The 14,224-nt window shown below is 34.4% G+C and overlaps 1 protein-coding gene across 2 annotated transcripts in view; it reads right to left on the reverse strand.

The window, feature by feature from the left end:
- Positions 1-2,282: 2,282 nt before the first annotated feature.
- The window catches only part of LOC145246718 (uncharacterized), a 143,064-nt gene continuing 131,122 nt past the window's right edge, over positions 2,283-14,224 (reverse strand). The window contains exons 2-3 of one of the 2 annotated variants that reach the window (XM_080108462.1): positions 12,690-12,819; positions 2,283-2,892 (exon numbers count right to left, since the gene is read on the reverse strand). In XM_080108462.1, coding sequence (XP_079964588.1) covers positions 2,699-2,892; positions 12,690-12,720 — 225 coding nt within the window. In that variant the 5' untranslated portion in view covers positions 12,721-12,819 and the 3' untranslated portion in view covers positions 2,283-2,698. The remainder of the gene's footprint in view (positions 2,893-12,689; positions 12,820-14,224) is intronic. The other variant, XM_080108461.1, reaches the window with a different exon arrangement.

Raw genomic sequence — 14,224 nt, forward strand, 5'->3', positions numbered from 1 at the left:
TGGACGTGCCCAGGGTGATGAAAACAAAATTTCTGGTCACGGTTAAGGTTTTGATGTACTTTCAAGTGAACGCAACATCATACCATCTCACATCTTCGAAGTCGGCTTGAAAGTCAACACCAAAGTGTACCTGGATGTGCTGAAGAGTATAGTGATGCCCTGTACAACTCATGCTCTCTAACGATCCAACTGTGGCAGCAAATCCAAAGAAACCTCGGCTTGGCTTGAGATGAAGTGCTACGATTTGTACCATACTCTCACTGCCTACTCCTCCCTCGATCCGAACCCGCTTGAATACTTCGTTTGGTCATACGGCGAAAAGATTACCAATATGAATTTCCACAATACCAAAGCGAGCCTGATCGCCGATATCCGCTGAGTATTCGCCGATCTTTCGCCAGTGCTTATGTAAAAGGCATGCTCCTAGTTCCGGACCCGTATCTAGGCGGTGATTGAGGCTGAAGGTGGCTACATTGAATAGATGTTAGCTTTACTACATAATCAAGTTATATGAATTGATTTCTTCAATAAAATGCTTGAAAATAAAGTTGTGGTGTTTTCATTAGGGCGATCCTTTTATCGTTCAACCCTGTATATATGGAAATTAAGCTACACAGAATTTTCCGCGTTTCATCCCCGTAAAGACTCGTGAGATCAATGCATGGAGTTGACATTACCGCGTCTTTTTATATATACGCGTGCTGTTAAGTTTTCTCATTTGCCAATCGAATTTTTTTTCATATTCTCGGCCATGTTTTCATATCTAATGAAAGTGAAATAGATGTTAGCCGATTATTTACTGGTAAAAGCCCGACAATTGGCTAGTGAAAACATGCGTTAGAATAAAGAAAAATAAAACAATAAATCTGATTAGTTAGCTAGCTAACTTCATACCACACACACACACACACACACACACACACACAAATATATATATATATATATATATATATATATATATATATATATATATATTGTTTTATTATTTCCACCTCGGAAATTTTGTTTAAATCATTACAAGTTGTGTCAATCGACAGGACTATAAAATCATCCTACCGATCTCATCAGAAATCCAAGCCAGTTTTATTTTGGCTTGGATTGTCTGGTGAGATCGGTAGGATAATTTTATTGTCCTGTCAATTGAAACAACTCGTAATGATTTAAGCAAAAATAGTAAAAACATATTTAACTCTACTAACGTATTGAGCACTTTTTCCCTGTTTTTTTTTACCAAATATAACTTCTAATATATATATATATATATATATATATATATATATATATATATATATATATATGTTTCTGTAATAATAAGTGTGGATAACACTCAACAAACTGTAAAGACAAATGTAAACATTGAATAGAATTCAACCAGTAGAATCAAATTAACTTATAAAGAGAGTTCATCTTTATTAATTAAAAACTTTCTCAGGAATGAGGGATGTATATCTGCATGATTCATTTCATGTGAATTAGGAAATAACATGAAAGTTCGCCTTTCTTCATTTGTACTCCGTCCCATTAGACTGTTTCTTCTGCAGTTATTATTATTTTATTTATTTATTTATTTTATTTATTTATTTATTTATTTTTGCTTTTTTATGTTTAAGTAAGGTTTTGTACAAATAAATAATATCCCTTCATTTATTTCTGACGAAATATTTTGATAATAAAGTTTAAGCTGTTAACATGCTTACCATATAGATTGTATTGTGTTGGTCTATCCACGTTTTCTATACACAGTGGTTGAACTATTCGAACCAAAACCTGTCAAACATAGCAATTATTCTTTTTATTTTTCAGACAAGTGTTTTCATCATGAGTATGATTTTCACAACGTTTCGGCCAATGTAACCTTGCGGTCAATGGCACGTGACGTAGTAGGTAAAGTACTTGGTAAAAATTCGGTTGTAAAACTTACTCTTTGGGAAGTTTATGGTTCGATCGTCAGTACGAGCGACACTCAAAATACTATTGCGAAGTACTGAGGATTTTTACCCAGTTGTGGCTGACAGAACGAGAGCCTGCTACCCCCGTGAATTAGATAAAGGGTCCTTTACGAAATTTCGTGCAGATTCCGTGTTTGATAGAAATATTCCCGAATTCGACAAGATACACCTAAAGAAGGTCGAAGGTTTCGTCGACTAAAACGTTGTGAAAATAACAACTCAAGATGAGAACAGTAGTTCGAATAATCCAAATTATACAAATAATCAATCCTCATCTCAAAAATTCAAAAATGGAATAAAAATTATTCCGAAAAACTCTTACACCATGAAAAATAAAAAATTACAAAATGGCTTTAATGCAAATGATGTTTTATGAACGTAAAGACTTAAATGTCCAGCATATGTGCTCATAATAGTATTCTTACGAAGAAAGGTTTCCGTGGTGAAAATGAGTTCAGCCGATATGAAAAAAAACCCCATTATTTTCATCAAATTGCTTTCACTGAATAATGCATCTACTCAAATATTTATGACCGCCTAAAATTCGTGAGATAGAGCCATTTAATGATTTATTTATAATTTAAGGCAGTTAGTAATGTGATATGTACCATGTTTAACCAAGTCTGACACAAGGACAGATATGTAGGGCGTTTACAAGTAAGTTTTTAGATCCGTGTCATCATTGGACGGCGAATGTTAAATTTGTTATCAATAATTATCTAAACGTTTCATTAAATGGTTTGCTATTTTCATATAAACCATTCTCTTCGTTGTTGAATTGGCAGGCCGCTATCGGGGCTGTACATGAAAGCCATGCTGATATTGTCTTCATAGTCGCCGGCCGCTTTCGCCTCCTCCGTCTCATAGTCACCCTTCTGTCGCGTGTAATTGCACAGCATATAGAGCACGATGGCCAGAAGAAAGAGGAAGATGGATACCGCAGCTAAAATAAAGACAGAAAAGAAAGAACAAAAAATTAGAAATATATATATAAGTATATATGTACTTTTTTATAATTTCTTCGAGGGTAAACAGTTACATTTGGTCGCTACAAACAGCCATCTATTTCAGTCAATGAGACTTCGTCAGGCGACCCTGAACCATTCGACACCATAATGTATTTAATCAATTTTTTTTATGCCCGCCTAAATTTCATGAGATAGAGCAATTTACTGATGTATATATAATTTAAGGCAGGTTTATGTGAAATCTGCCTTAAAATTATATAACATTATATATTATGCACATCTATATGCTTTTTATGTGTTTATCTGTTAGTCATCCAAGGAAGACATTCACTGTCAACTAATCATATATCAAATTTAGACTTTTTTTATAACGAACAATATCAGTACTAAAATATTGTTTATGGAAATGGCTTTCGACTACACATATTTGATGTAATCAAATAAAAAGAACGAAAGACGATTATTTTAAAGACAGAAGATGCTTCTTTACGTTAGTCTTGAGAAGAACAAAACTAAAGGTAGGAGGAAAACAGTCAGCAGGAGGAGGGTTCCACATGCTTGCAGTTCTACGAGAATAGGAAGTTCTATTAAAATGAGATATCGAAGCACGGATTTATTGAGACTACTAGACCAATGAATCAAACAAGCCGGGACAAAGGAAACAGTGAATAGATCTGACTGTTTTTTCCAGCTATATTTATATATCTATTTATATAAACCTTGGTGTTTCAAGTACGAAGCCAACAGGCATTTTCTGTCTTTGCAATAATGATCTTTTATTCTCGTTAGTTCCTTATATATCAAGTAGCTTCCTGCCATGTCTCTAGCGATTTCCATAAAAATAACTCAATAAAAAAGATCCTCTACTCTTGTACGTCTTTCATTATTCACACAGGCTATCATCAACGATTTCTCTTTAAAAACAACCAGTGGTGTTCCCTGGAGTCTGAATGACAACAAATCTCCCCAGATTTCCAGTACTCTCCATATCTTTCGATAACATTCGCAAATAAACGTGCGTTATCGCAATAGCCGTTTACCATTGATTTCTCGCGGACAACAATTGGTCTTCACTGGAATTTGAGTGATATCAAGCCTATCCAGGGTCCCAGTCCTCTTCGCATACATTCAGGTGAGGTATAATTAGTGCTCCATTCTCTCCGTCTTTCCATCCTTCTTGACCCTTCACGACTATTTGATGTGGTGTCAGTTATGATGACACTTTTTTAGGAGTAAGGGATAACTTACAATGATACTGTTTCAGCTTTCATGATTTCATGAGGAGTTTCTTTGTTTCTGTTTTACTTCTGTGTCAATTTCTATATGTCCAGTTAGCGTTTGTAGTTCATCTGTATTAGTGTCTGCATTCAAGGGTTTTCCTTTATATTTCAGCCGTTTTCATAATTGTTATCCGTTGTATCTGCTCAGCCATCTCTTTGATTCCGATCTCTCCCATACTGTTTTCGAAGTTTTCGGAATTGTCCCAAGTGCCTCCACTATTATTAGTCTTATTTTGGTCATTTTCATCTTCCATATCCATTTGAGTTTGCTGACGAGTTCCGTGTATTTGATCATGTTCTTTATATTTTCATTACCCTGCGGGTTGCTGGAACAGCGAAATCTACAAGCTGGCAGGCCTTTTTCTTTTTGTTAACTGTTACGATACCTGGTCTTTTTTCTTGAATATGTTTAATTGTTCATACGTCAATGTCTCAAGATTTTGTGGTTCCTGTTTCCAAGTACTACTGACATCTTGTGCTTGTACCATTTGTCTGGGTGTTCAAGACGTAGTCGTTTGCATAATTCCCAGTGTACTTTCGTTTCCACTTGATCGTGTCTAGTCTTGTATTCTTTTAGAGGTTAGTTTTTTAAATTCGCTTATTATGAAGTTTATTGTTTTCTCTCTTTGTCCACACAGTTTGCATTTGTTGTGGTTTGTCAATCTTTGCTTTGATGCAGTTGGTTCTTATCGCATTATCTTGTGCGACTCTTATTACTAAATTCAGTTTTTTTTTGTTTAGATGCCCATTTCGTAGCCATGTCCAAGTGTTTTTGTTTCATCTTTTGTGATCCTTATGAATCATCCGTGTAGCTTTTTCTTTTCCCATTTTTCTTTTGTTATTTCACTCCTTGCCCCTTTTCTTTATATTTTGTTCTGTTTTTCAGTGTCTCTTGCTGCGGTAATTCTTCTTTCGGTGTTTTGTATTATGCATTTTTCCAATTCTTTTTGTGTCATTGACACAATCTTATACACAAACTGGTTATCTTCTTCCGTCTTTCCTTTTAATATAAAGTCGGTAAAAATCATTCCTTTTCTGCGTCCCTTAGTACCAGTTCTACCTTTCGTTATCCATTCTCGCACATCTGCTTCGTTAATACATGTTTTCATTTTTATGAATTCTATTATGTACTGTTATTAATTTTTTGAATCAGTATGCGTGCATTCTGTCGTACCTTTATACTCTACACTTTGCCATTTTTCTTAAAGCTATTTAAAGTGTTTTCTTGCTAATTAAATTCTCTCCTCTCGATTCTCTGTAACTCTTCTGTTATGTCTTTCGGCAATTCAGTATTTTTATTGGGATCTTATCGATCTGTCCATATCTTGCTTCAGTAGACTTTTGTTTGAGTCGGATCTGGTCATTCTGTTTTTACCTCCATTTACATTTTAATAGTATTGGTTTTCATTGTTTTCAAATGTTCTCTTTTGCTTGCACTGTTTCGATTTGTATTTGTGTCGTCTCAATCTTATTTTTTGGTATTTTCTTCGCCAGTTCTCAAGATTTCTTACGAATCACATTTCCCCTTTTCCATTTTTTCGATTTGCTTTCCTCGTGTTTATCGCTCCGACACATTTTAAAATTCTTTGATCTGTGTTTCGCGCCTGTTTCCCATCCTGGTTTTGTGGGTCTATCTTCTTTCCTATTTTTTTTTCACTAAAAATTTCATACTTACCGTCTTACCGCCTGCATGAATAAAGCTTTTCAAGTCTGTAATATGTTTGGATGTATAGGAGGAGCTTGGCCACCTTCTGTGCCTGCTTTTAATTTCTTTCACTCTTGTTCCATTAGGGATGGGAGTTTTGTTTTTTCTTGATTCATAAGTTGCATGCTTTCTACTTCAGTTGCCTTATTCTCAATTAGTTCTGTTATTGTCTAGATCCCCGTTTCCATGTTTGTAATGTTTAAGTTTTGCATGCCTTGTACACATAGAGTTTCTACGTGTGGAATTCCAGTGAGGGGTGTTTCTTGGTCCATTCCATCATTGATCTTTCGTTGTATTTCCATTAGCTCTAGATCTCAGAGCCAATATCTCTTAAGAATAAAGTTAGCTTGGTCTGCAATCCTTTTTTCTGCTGTATGGTGGTCAGTAGACATTTCCCATAATTCTTTCATCCGGTTCCGATAACCTCGTTCTTTGGGATAGCTTCTGTACTAGCATTCTATTACCAGTCTATTCTATTTATTGTACATTACTTCCTCTATGATCTTTTGGTTTATAATAGTTTATGCTATTCTGTATTTGATCTGTATTATCCTGACACTTGAAATTAGAGAAAATATTTACCTGTTCGGTATCTGCACAATTTTTGTTTATGGAATTAAAAGAGCCGACATTAATACGATGACGATCAGGTCTCTCATGCTGACCAACGAGGGATCACCTGCCGATTATGACACCTAGATCTTTTGGTTAAGTCCAAAAATTCCGTACTCAAAGTTAAGACGTCGGAAGTGGACTCGGTTTTTCCCAATTATGAAACGGAAGTCACTAAGCATGAAGCGAAATACAAAACCATATGGAACCACTTCTTGTTTTATCATGTAACAATAAAAATAAACTGTTGGGTTTTTACATTTCTATAAATATTTTTTTAATATTTAAAATATATTTATAATAAGCGTTAATAAAATACGTTCATACATCATTTATGACACAATTATATCTATTCCGACGTCTTAATTTTGAGTACTGAAGTTTTGACTTGACCGATCTTTTTTCTGTGTCCTATGTTTTGTATTATCAATTTTAGACATTTTCATATTGTGATGTCTGTGGCAATATCAAGCCTAGAATTGTTTTGCCTGTGGTTCTCTTACAGGGATACTGTTTACCTCTCATCTAGACAAGAGGCAACGTGGGCTATCATACGTACTTAAAAGACACGGACAGACATTGACAGATAATACATAAAAACACTAAGTATGGTACGTAAACGTCTCATGAACTCTTTTATCAGGAGAAGTTGGAATATATGCCCACCTTCAAATAAAAGTAACAATTTTGCATGAGAATTCATCCCTTCTCTCTTGAGATATTCTTAGCACTGCTTCGTTTGAGTTTCCTTCTATTGGGCAAGTGCACTTTCTTAGCGGTGTGAGCATATTTATTCTATATCAAGTGTCCAATTTGATCAAAAATAAGGAGGTGGTGGGTGTATAGTGAAAGTAGACAGATTAGTGTCGGACCCCAACTTTTTTAATATCATGTCATGCCAAAATTCGGGATATATAATTAAGTTACTATAAAAATAAAATAAAATACACAAAATTAAAATATTAGTAATTTTAAAGGAAATAATTCACGCTTATCTCTTGATTATTATATGGTTGGTGCAAAAACAATATCGTTTTCTCACATAAGTTACTTTTATATATGATTTCTGAATTAATTTATATATATATATATATATATATATATATATATATATATATATAATTTGGAAGCGCGTTTTTAGCTCTGTCTAATCGTGTTACTCGTTACCATTCTCAATCTCAATCATTCATTGTTTTATTGCAGGTTTTTCGACAGCATGGACAAAATTCAAATCCGCACGATTTTCTTCTTCCAGTTCAAACTAGGCCGAAAAGCTGCCTAGACAGTTCATGATATCAATGATGCGTTTGATCTTTGAACTACTAACGAATGTGTGTTACAACGGTGGTTCAAGAAATTTCACAATGGTGACGAGAGCCTCGATGATAAAGACGGTCGCGGCCGGTCGACAGCGGTTGATAACGAACATTTAAAAGCCTTAATTGAAGCCGATCTTTGACCACTCAACATTCGTTTCCCATTTAAAGCAAATAGGGAAGTTAAAAATTTGGATAAATGGGCGCCACATGAATAGAATGATATTTTTTTTTTAAATCGTCGTTTTAGGTTTTCATCTACGCTCCTTCTGCGCAACAAAAACGACCTATTTCTCGAGCAGATTGTGACGTGATTAGAAGTGGATCCTCTACGACAACCGGCGACGTTCGGCACAGTGGTTGGATGCCGAAGAAGCTTCACAACACTTCCTGAAGCCTAAATGGCACCAAAAAAGGTTATGGCAACTGTTTGGTGGTCTGCGGCCGGTCTCATCTATCACAGCTTTTGAATCCGGGCGAAACGATTACGGCGGAGAAGTACTGCCGACAAATTGACGAAATGCACCAGAAGCTCCAACGTATATGGGCGAGATTGGTCAATATGGAGGGGCCAATTCTCCTCCATGACAACGCTCGCCCGCATGTTGCTAAACTGACCCTGCAGAAGCTCAACGAATTGGACTACATCCGCCATATTCACCGAACCTTTCACCCACAGATTATCATTTTTTCAAACATCTTGACAAATTCCTGCGCGAAAATTGCTTCAAAAGCCGAGATGATGCCGAATCGGCCTTCAATGCCTTCCTCGCTTCCAGAACTCTGGATTTATATGCTAATAGGATAAATAAACTTGTCGATTCTAATGCTTCTTATTTTGATTAATAAAGCTTATTTATTATGAAAGGAATTATAATCTTTTAAATTTGAACGTCAAAAAACGACAATATTTTTGCACTAACCTATTATTATTATTATTATTATTATTATTATTATTATTATTAATAATAATAATAATAATAATAATAATAATAATAATAAAAATAATAATAATAATAATAATAATAATAATAATAATAGACAGGTCTAGTACTCTTGAAAGCAATAGAAACTTGATCACACTCAACCGCGACTAAAAAAAACCTTGACATTCATTAATTGATGCTTGTCGAACGTGGTGTTCCAATGCTTATAGCATGAAGGAACTGAGCCAATAATCAAGAAATCTGACAGTATAGATAGACATAGAGGATAACCACCTGTGTCTGACTTCCGTCTTGTTCTACTCGTTATGAAGCGATAAAGTCAATAATCGGCGAACACGTTTACGTGAAGTGATGCATTATGGGACTGCAAGTAGGTGAATTGCAAACATGGTCGTTGTCGTTGCTAGAGGCCATCAATAGATAATATATTTACCAAGTCTGCTGCATGTAACTTGTTAACAATTAATAGATGCTCTACGTCTAGTGATAAATTATTGCACAGGCTTAATCAAGTCTGACAAAAGGTTTAAATCAGTGGGTATTCTCTAAGAATTAAATACACGTTCAAAAACGGAAACTTTGCACCAATGTAGGGAATGGTGTATGCATGTATAGGTTGTGCAATGGAGATTTTCAGTGAGCATAATGCATGAGTGTTTCCTCATCGGACAATCAATACATACGATACTTTTATTATGAATTTCACATTGTGCAGAACAAGTTTTGCTCTGTCAAAATATGTCTGTCCAATAAAACGCTGTCCGGCATGTTAGTGACGTACCTCATAATTAGGGCTATGACAACAGCATATTATTTTTATTGTCTTGACTCTCGAGTATATATCGGACACAGTTAGACACAATTACTCAACCGAGAACCACATCACTCTACATAAAAACATATGATATCAATGGATATATACCTGAGAATCAAAACAAGGAAAAGAATGTGCTGTTGCCATAGCTCTAATAAAAACAACTGATTCTCGTACTTTGCTGAGATAAATTTCCCTACTAAAAAACAACAAAAAAAAGAAAACTCTAAACCCACCGTTTGCGCTGCTGTCACATCATTATCGCCACTGTTAATAAGCGTATTGCATGAGACTGCTTGAGCAGGCATGTTCCTAATCAGTCGAAGATACGTCTCCGACACTGATCCAACAGTGACTTTGTTGTTAAATTAATGTATCGTTCTGTTAGTCTAAAGATACCCATCCTCTGAGGTTTTACTCTGTCTTTGTAAAGCAGTTAGTTTATTGCTAACCTTATGAGAAACCCTCACCAAGAAATATTGAAGGGGCTGCACAAGCATTTTATAGACAAGAGAGCGCTAATATAAGTGCTCTGTTTTCCACAAGTCCTCAAGTGACTATGTGTTTAACGATCTTAAGTATTAAGTAAATATAATACATATATGCATCTAGATAGTCACATACAAAAGTAAAAGAATTAGATTGAACATTTGCAACTATGATGCAAATTAACTTTGGGTTTCCTATGGTAAATGCTTCAAGTTAATACACAGGGAACCGTTTTGGTCGATAGTATATTATTCACTATAATTACGTTGGTGGCATTAGTCTGGTGAATTCTTCCCACAATATACCTTAACGCCTGCAATCTGTAGAAGTTCGGTCGGAAGTCATCCCGTTACAGGAGACCTCTTATTAATCCTTGAACTCTGTCATGTTCTTCAGTATGTTAGCTCTAAGACATATAGCGGTTCCACTTTTTATTGAGAGATACTCTTATTTTTTGCGTTGCAATATTTTCTCAATTAAACTCTGTTACGAGAAGCTGAAAAAAATCATCAATATAAAATGAATCCAATAAACGAAACACGAACTCAGAATTAATATAAACTTGTAGAATATAAACTATTGGAATACTTTTATGTATGTGATTTTAATATTCGAGTAAATATGTACAGAATATTTTTCCAAATGTTAGATAGTATACACTCGAGGCAACGCCGATTAAGACAATACCAGCTTAGTGGTGGACTGTTTTCTATATTTTTAAAGTTTTAGTTTGACATATAAACCCACATACACATAGACAACTACCCTATATATATTAGATGTGATTAAAATATTCGATTAAATTTGTACTGTTTAAATTATCTTGTAACAACTCCTGTACTTAATCTTCTGTATTTATGGGATTTAGTCGGATTGTTTTCATTATTTCATAGGGGATGATAAACGGCCTGATGGTTTGAGGATGTTCACGTTTGCAAATAATAGCAAGTCGCTCACATTGAATGCAAAGTGTGTCGACATATTTGAGCCTATACCAGTGATATGTTCGGCAACAAATCCTGGACATACAGGAACATCAGTAGAAAACCATAAACAATCAAAATATGCCGGTCCTCTCGTCAGATTTGTGTTCCAGCCAATGCTTAAGGAGATGGGTTCCCGTCACGCGAGACATACTCAACATTCTTGATTTATTAATAACCAGAGGCAAGTATGACTATCGAGAACTGACTTGGCTTAATGAGTGCCTCTTTATCGTCACTATTTATTGAAGCGCATTGCGTCTGTTCTCGACCTTCCAATGCAGCAAGTTATCTGATAAAACTTCCTGAAATTACATAGTGGTTTCTAAAAAAGATATTTTGATAAAAAAATATTCTTTTGCAATATTTCTGAAATACTATTGACGTTGTACATTATTTTTCTTTATATTAACTTTTGTTTTCGCTTGAAATTAAAAAAAAATATTTGTCTTTAAGCTTAAGCAAATTACTTTTTTCTTCTATCAGGTTTCTAAGTCGGTAACCGTAGAAGAGCAGTGATGAACCTAGAAACCATACATGTGTTATAAAAAAGGAGCCATTACAAGAATCAAATAAATTATTTTTTGTGTTCAAAATGCTTCAAAGATATATAGTGTATGACTTTCACTTGGATCATTGCTTTAATACACAAAGAGATCATAAATTGGTCAAAATTGAGATAGGTCTTAATACCGGCATTGTTCAAAGCTGTATTATTCAGTGTTTATATATATATATATATATATATATATATATATATATATATATATGCGTGCGTGTGTGTGTGTGTGTGTGTGTGTGTGTGTGTGTGTGTGTGTGTGTGTGATTAATTGGAATCAGAAAAAAAAACTCGGAACTTTTCGGGGTATCGGAATCGGAAAAATGTGTATCTATTTTCCGATGCAAAAAAAAAACGATTCTTTTCATTGGTATTTTGTTTTTATTTAAAGCTTAATTTTCCACGGCTTGTGTAGATGATGAGATAATAATTATTTGTTGATTTTACAGTCCCAGTAAAACTAATAAAAATAGGTTAACGCTAACAAATATATTTTTACGTTTGTGAAAATATATGCATATATTACATGGGTTTTGCGCCAATTTACCACTCTAAATAAACAAAACAAGAATATATTTCTAAATTTCAAGCAATTGTATCGGAATCGGAAATGTCAAAGAGAATCGGTAATGAAGAGTCTGAAGAGTTTAATACATTCAAAAATACTGATAACATAGTTTTTGTTGTTTTGTTGAAGATTGCTAACGAAACAAATCATGAGAAAATAAAAGAACGTGCTTTCAAGAATTTTGAATTGAACTTTATATGCTCTGAATATCATTGAGCTTCAGACAAACTTAGTATATTTGGTATTGTACTATTTATATTATATTAATGTCTATTTTACTATAACGGGAAAATATTACTCTTGGAATAGTTACAAGAAAACCATATATATATATATATATATATATATATATATGTGTGTGTGTGTGTGTGTGTGTGTGTGAGTGAGTGTTAGCGGTATTAAGATGAGTGCGTACGGACATGTGTTTGTGTAATTACTCATAGTGTATACGAAAACATGGATATAATATAAAAGTGTAAATTTTAAACTTCCAATTTACCTCCGATGATGAGTATTTCATAGAGTTCCATACCGTCACCAAACTGTCGAGTCGCGTTCCCCTCTTCTTCCCTGAGGTACTTTTGGTTAGGTAACCTCTTCAAAAAGATTCATGTTCACAAAAGTCATACCTGCAAAAACGCACAAAAAAAAAGAACTATAAGAGTTTGTAAGGGTCTCTTGGAGGATCCAGTCGAATTTCGTGTATATTCAAATATATTATGAGCAAATATATATATTTGAAAACTTAGTTCGACCTTAATGAGCTTTAAAAAATAATCGTGAATTATTAAGAAAATGAAACAAATTCTGTCCTACATATTTAATAAACAGGGATTTCAAAACTGCATATAAAAGACTCTCATCAACACACCGGTTTTCGTTAGATCACCGAAGGTAAACAACGTTGGACTATTAGTCATTACCAACTAATGAATTTATGACCATTTATGAATATAGGACTCTGTATATTTGAGGAACTCGACATCGGCAATAACTGAAAAAAACTTACGTCGACATCTCCCTTGATCGGGATGTACATGTGCTTTTGAATTTAATATTCCAATAACACTTCCTCCTTCAGAAGAAGCCGGTTCAACTAACCTAAGGTCGTGTCTTTTTTAAGGGATGTTTGCGAAGGGTAAATGGTTTACGACCTGGACTGAAAATCTGGGTGTGCTAAGTTCGAATCCAAGTTTTTCCATAGAAGCACTTTCATTAAAACCCCCACCTGAGCTTGTGACTAACCTTTTGAAGAGAAAATAAATTAAAAAAATATTTGATTGTTACAAACGTGCATAGGTTATAAAAAGAATGTAATAGATGCACATTTCAATTAAAAAAATGAATATGACAATGTTCATTGGGTGACCTTTAATGCTATATTGAATAAGCGATATTATTTTAAGAATTTCGTCTCTAATCAATGAAAACAGAGCAGTTATACGAGGCTGGGTGTGATATGAACATAGTGCGTTTGAGTAACCTAAACTGTCATAGAATTTTAATAGAAAATATTGGTGTGAACGAACAACATAGCAAACAATCGACGAAATCAACATTTATTTTGTTCATTTCAAACAAGACATATTGCCACTTAAACTTAAGGGGCTGCTGTGTTAGAAGTCTGATGAAAGGGATGGAACCCTGAATGGAGAGTTTATCACAAAGATGTCTCTTTAGATTACGTGTAAATTTCTGCATTATAAGCACGTGATTTCTGATTTTTTGAATGAGCGTTGATTATTTGCATTATAGTAGAAACCCATGAGAAGTAGGTCTAAAACAAGTTAGTTTAAGGCTTTCAAAATTCAGAGTAGAATTGATGGTTCTATCCTCTGTGCGGACAATACGAGGAATACAATTGCGAACCATTTACGTCTATCCGGCGATTACTGACGGAACAAGAACATACGAGCAGATTTTCCGGTTTCTAACAGATAGACATGTAAAATGTCAGAGGTTACATCGGCCGAATAATTCAGTTAATAACACTCAATATCGGAACAGTAATTATACACTAATCAAAATGAGAGT

Source organism: Euprymna scolopes, chromosome 24, assembly GCF_053919585.1.
Source record: "Euprymna scolopes isolate OS-2025 chromosome 24, ASM5391958v1, whole genome shotgun sequence".
Lineage (NCBI taxonomy): Eukaryota > Metazoa > Mollusca > Cephalopoda > Sepiida > Sepiolidae > Euprymna > Euprymna scolopes.